The 5,615-nt window shown below is 37.4% G+C and overlaps 1 protein-coding gene across 1 annotated transcript in view; it reads right to left on the bottom strand.

Annotated features, from left to right (window-relative positions):
- LOC106525302 (collagen alpha-1(XXVIII) chain) overlaps window positions 1-5,615 on the bottom strand; it is a gene marked incomplete at its 5' end in the record, with an annotated part of 41,906 nt that overhangs the window by 18,402 nt on the left and 17,889 nt on the right. The window contains 8 exon segments of the mRNA XM_014019490.1: window positions 230-778; window positions 1,073-1,109; window positions 1,188-1,223; window positions 3,855-3,935; window positions 4,011-4,079; window positions 4,230-4,298; window positions 4,371-4,439; window positions 5,432-5,500. Of these exon segments, the coding sequence (XP_013874944.1) occupies window positions 230-778; window positions 1,073-1,109; window positions 1,188-1,223; window positions 3,855-3,935; window positions 4,011-4,079; window positions 4,230-4,298; window positions 4,371-4,439; window positions 5,432-5,500 (979 nt within the window).

The raw sequence follows: 5,615 nt of genomic DNA, 5'->3' as shown, positions 1-5,615 counted from the left end.
CTTCAGAATGCTGCACAGTAAGGAAGAACTTCCTGTCTTTTTCAAGCCACTTTCACAAAACTGTTCTTTGAAAAGAGAAGTGCTGGGCACCAGCCCGCTAAAGCACAAATGAAATATTTAGGTCTGCAATTAGCGGGTTTGTGCTTTAGCGGGCTGGTGCCCAGCACTTCTCTTTTCAAAGAACAGTTTTGTGAAAGTGGCTTGAAAAAGACAGGAAGTTCTTCCTTACTGTGCAGCATTCTGAAGTCCTCCGTCAGGTGGGCGTGGTCTTCATCAGATGCAAGAGTTTTAATTACAGCCAGAAACTCCTTGTAAAGATGATCAGTGTTGTTCAGCACACCTACAACAAACACTTCAACCCCTTCTCTTTTGGCCTCCATGATGGTTTCTTCAAACTTGACTCCATCGCTTCGATCGGTCCGCCCGTCCATTAGAACCAGAGCCACCTTCCTCGCACCGGGCCGAGACCCCCTGAACAGCTGACTGGCGTGATGGATGGCGCTGCCTGTGAAGGTGCCCTCACCTGCGTAGGGCATTGTTCTGATGGCACTCTGGATCCGGTGCAGGTCAGGCTGCTGCTGCAGGCTCAGGACCACCACGCTCACATGGCTGTAGAGGACCACAGCAACCCGAGTGGCTTCTGGGCTCACGGTCACCTGGTCAACGAGCCCGTCGACAAAATCCTTCACCGCCTCAAAGTTCTCTGAACCTACTCTCTCTGAGCTGTCAATCATAAACACCAGGTCTAGGGGGMTCTTGCTGCACTTCACATTAAATCCTATAAAACACACAAAAAAGCTAATTAAGCAAAAATAAAATGATCAGTTCTAAGTGTTTATTTTAAACAGCTCAGTGCTCTGTTACATTTTTACAGTAATTAAATACAGTCTGCAATAACCCAGTAATAAAACAGGAATTTAAAAATTAAATCCATGACTTAGTTTAGTATTTTATCACTTAATGTCTGCTTCTGTTTCTATATGAGTAACTTACATTTATTAGAAACATTAGCTGTTAACTGAGAACTAACTATTACTAAATATTTGTAATTTCCTCAAAAGTTGGATTTTACCACAGATTTCTCTTATTATTCCAAGGACCTCTTCTCTCTGGATGTGTGGGAGAAATAAGGTTAGAAAACGTCATTTTAAGCCCATAAAGATGGAAACAGCTGGTCATTRCCTCACCGTCAGACCTGGTTCCCCTTTTTCTCCAATTCTGCCCTGGAATCAAAATAAAGGTTGATTTAATGTGTTTTATTATCAGAAGTTTGGGCTTTCAATACAAAGAAAACCTCCAACATGGATCCAAGACATTGCACTCAAACGCAGTTCTGTGGAGAAGTTATCGGCAGGTAGTATCTTACCTGTTTTAGATAATTCTCTGAACAACCTGAGCAGCCAGGACAAACTTGGACTGCCTTCTGTCAAAAACAGGGGTCCGCAACCTTTATGCTCAAAAGATCCATTTCTGCAACTTGGCTCACTAATAAAATGTTTCCAGAGCCACAAAAAAGCTACAACTGTCATTTTCAACTGAAGGGCCGTGGGCCTTTTTAAGGCCTTTTTGGGAACCTTTACGGCCAGTGCAGGTGACATTATAAAGCTAATATATTGTGAATTTTATTATTATTATTTTTACACATCAGGGCAAATGAAGACCATATCCATGTCAAGAAGAAAAATACTGAATATATTTTTGACTGAGTTTCACAAAAACTAGTACAACTGAATTATTTAGGTATATTTATTTCTAATTATTAATATTATGTAGTTTTAAAATTATTTAAAGGTAATTCTAATGTAATTGAGAGAAAGAAGTTGGATTAAGTAAACGACAGGCTAGCATAAGCTAACGTTTTACTTTTTGTATTAGTAGTATCGATCACGTATTTGCATACAAATTGATTTCTGTTGAGTATAAAAACAAACAAAAAATTATTCTGTTATGTTTGGTCACATTGAGGGACCAAAGAGCCACATGTGGCCCCAGACCCGCAGGTTGCAGACCCCTGGTCTAAACTCAACTCCAGTCTCAAACARGTGAGTCAGTGATTTGTGGGAAAGCTTATAAACTTTATGACCACCATCAGCTTCTGAATGAACGATTGTTCTTACAGAAATATGATCTTCCTTTACTACAGCTAACACATTGTTATGTTAGCTGTTGTTACATCTATATAAATTTGTAAACAACCATACAATTCTGTGTAAATAAAATATTTTTACATATCAGTGATGGGCACTGTTCCAATAAACCACTAATTCGCTAACAGCGGAACTAGCTTCTCATTTAGKAAATWAGCTTTWTTGCAAAGTTTGGGAACTGTTAGCGAACAGATTAGCTTCCRGTAAGTTAGGTTCTGCTGAATTTAAGTCTGATAAAAATTCACAAGTGTAAAACTTTAAAACTTATATTTGGTATCACTTTACAATAAGGCTCCCCTTACATATGGCTTATAAATAGTTTATAGATATTCATCTGTAAACACTTTATAAATAATTAATAAGTGTTTATTATTCATTAATTAAGGACAGGAAAGGGACAAAACTGTCTGATTTCTTGCCAAATAGTGAGACAAATGTCTTCATGTAAATATCACGTCTAAAGGTGCTTTTTAAACATTTCAGACTAGTTTACTACCTTGTAAGGACAATAATTTATTGAAAACACATATTTTTCATATAATATTGTACTGTATTACTGCATTATACATATCCACAGTAATTAAAGGGAGCCTTATTGTAAAGTGTCGAACAGTATAATAATATTAACGTCATACCAGAGCCTTATAAATAGTGTACTGTCTTACATTTTACAATAAGGCTCCCTTTGACAGTTGTTAATATGTATAAGTAATATAGCTCAATATTATTTTTTAAAATATGCGTTTCCAATACATAATTGTGCTTATAAACCTAATAATATGTACACAAACAGATTTGGTGAGAAATCAGACAGTTTTGTCTCTTTCCTGTCCTTAATTAATCCATAATAAACATTTAGTAATGATTTATAAAGTGTTTACAGATTAATTAATAGCCTATCTATAAACTATTCATAAGCCATCTATAAGGGGAGCCTTATTGTAAAGTTGAAGAAATTTATAGTTATTATAGATTAGTACTGATGTTAGAAAACAACACCAGAGTTTTAGGGTTTCCTTTTTATAATATTTGTATGATGTTTGATCTATTATGTGTTAATTGAAATAGAGTAGATACATGTCCGTATTATAAACAACACATACTGTAAGTGAACTGTTTTAAAATATTAGGTTGAGGTCTTTGTCTGAATGCCTGTGATTCAGCCGTAGGTCAGCAGGGGGCGAACTCAGGCATTGAAGAATCGTGTATAAAAACATGAACTTCCTGTCTTTGAGTCAGTGTGGTTTTCATTGTCAGCCCGGTGACAAATAAACCTGACTCAGGTCCAGAATTCTGGTGTTGTATGACTTCATTCCTTTCACAAATCAATTTATTTAACACTTGTGTTTTCATCTGACTTCAGTCGATATTGAACATGTATTTCTTACAAAGTGATACCTACTATTTTTATGCTGTTTATCCTGGATTAAATAAAAAAAAACTATCCACTTTTACAAGCAATGCTGGATGTGTTTAGCAGATTAGAGGTTAGTGAAGCTAACTTTTTGGTAGTTGTGCACACCTATTATAAAACCYCACTGAATGCAGTTTATTGTATTTAATAACATTTATAAAACACATTAGTGAGGCTTTCTAAAACGTACATTTGTTCTCAGAATAAAAGACTTAGAAGTAGCCAGTTGTCATCAGAATATTTTTAGGAAACGTTTGATGATTTTTTAAATAAAAAGTGGAATAAACTGTTACCACAGGTCCTGGGGAACCAGGTGCACCATAGTCTCCTTTGTCTCCTTTCCTTCCCTTGTCTCCAGGAGAGCCTCCATCGCCCTGTGGGTGTGGCAGTCATTTAGAGACTGGTCCTCYCAGCACAAGGCAAATATCAAAGCAGTTGTGTTTTTGTACCTTCTCCCCTGGAAGACCTTCGCCTTGTACCCCTCTGGGGCCCATGGGGCCCTGAAACCCAGGATCTCCCTAGGAATAAAGATGGATGAATTACTGATAATAATGAACGTTTTTCTACGTTTGGAGCTGTGATGATGCTAGAGGGCCAGAGTTCTTAACGATATAAAAACAAAGGAATAAAACCTGATCCTACTGTCTGAGTTCTGGTATTTTTCTTACCTTTGATCCCATAAGGACCCATCCTGGGGGCCCTGAAAGGCCAGGTGGTCCAGGCTGACCTGTAGAACCCTAAAACCAARATTAAAGGGTAAATCAGAAATATGTTTACAAAGATAACAAACTGRTGGTCCACACACTGACCTTTGGTCCATAAAGTCCAAAACCAGGAYGACCTGCTGGTCCTGGGACACCTGGTAAGCCTCTGTCTCCCTAAAACAGAAACCGAGAGAAGCAACAATACTTTTTACTACTTWTCTATTATATTCAAACTACCTCGTATAGTCCCTACTGTGTTTACAGAAATACCCCAATAAATGAATAAAAACACCTAAAATTCAACAATTAATTAAAAAAACACATGTTTTATAATTAAAATGACCTTCATGATTTTTCCAGCTTATATATATATTTTAGCACAGTATTTAAATTTTATTGTTAAAAAACATAAATAAACAGTACATTCTTGTGTCTTAATTTTTTCATTTAAAGTTTTAATTGTTTTTTTCTTGCGTGTCTTTATATTTCCATGAGGCGTTTTTACATTTTTCTGTCTCCATGAGCAGATTGATTGTGCAGGCAGAACAGAAAAATGTAAAAACACAGAAATAAAGACAAATCAATTTAACAAACTGGTTGTATTGACACAGTACACTAAAGTGAACTGCTGCTCCCACAAACTGAGGCAGCACAAGCATGCACAGCAGATCTGCACATGGATCCTGCTCCTTCCTGTCTGCTGACCAACAGGAGAGAAGCTGACCCAAGAAGCCCCGCCCACCTTATTTACATAATGAGGCAGAAATGCGTGCGGTAAAATAAAAATAGAAGACAACAATGTAAAAACAACACATGGAAGTAAAAAGACTTGGGGAAAAACTATTAAAATGTAATAAAAACATTTGCATGTACAAGTAAATGGGAAACAACCAATGTCCACTGGTGTCCATTACAGGGTCACCAGGACATGTCTTCAATCCATTATGGACAAAGACAAAGAGAAAACCAGCACACTCCCAGTCACATTAGAGTCGCACAGAACTGGTCTTACATCATCTGTTGCTGCACAGAGTTCTAATCACTTAATAAAAATCTATCATATCTGCCACAGTAAAGCATTAATTTATGTTTGTATCAAACAAGTAACGCTTCATGTTACCTGCCCCCCCAGTTGGACCACAGTGCTGCCAGTGAAGTTAACTCACCTTCACTCCTGTTGGTCCTACCCCTTCAAGCCCCGTTTCTCCTTGTACTCCTGGTGAGCCAGGTAAACCCTGAAGATCAGGACAAAATTACATTTCTTTCACGTTGACTGAACCCAGCAGTGTCTAGCTGCGTTTCCATTACAAATGTGCGCAAAACTGTTGATATTCTATGTCGAAAAAACAG

Source organism: Austrofundulus limnaeus, unplaced genomic scaffold (genome assembly GCF_001266775.1).
Source record: "Austrofundulus limnaeus strain Quisiro unplaced genomic scaffold, Austrofundulus_limnaeus-1.0 Scaffold222, whole genome shotgun sequence".
NCBI lineage: Eukaryota > Metazoa > Chordata > Actinopteri > Cyprinodontiformes > Rivulidae > Austrofundulus > Austrofundulus limnaeus.
The sequence above is the reverse complement of the archived record's forward strand: the minus strand, read 5'-3'. Positions and strand labels throughout refer to the sequence as shown.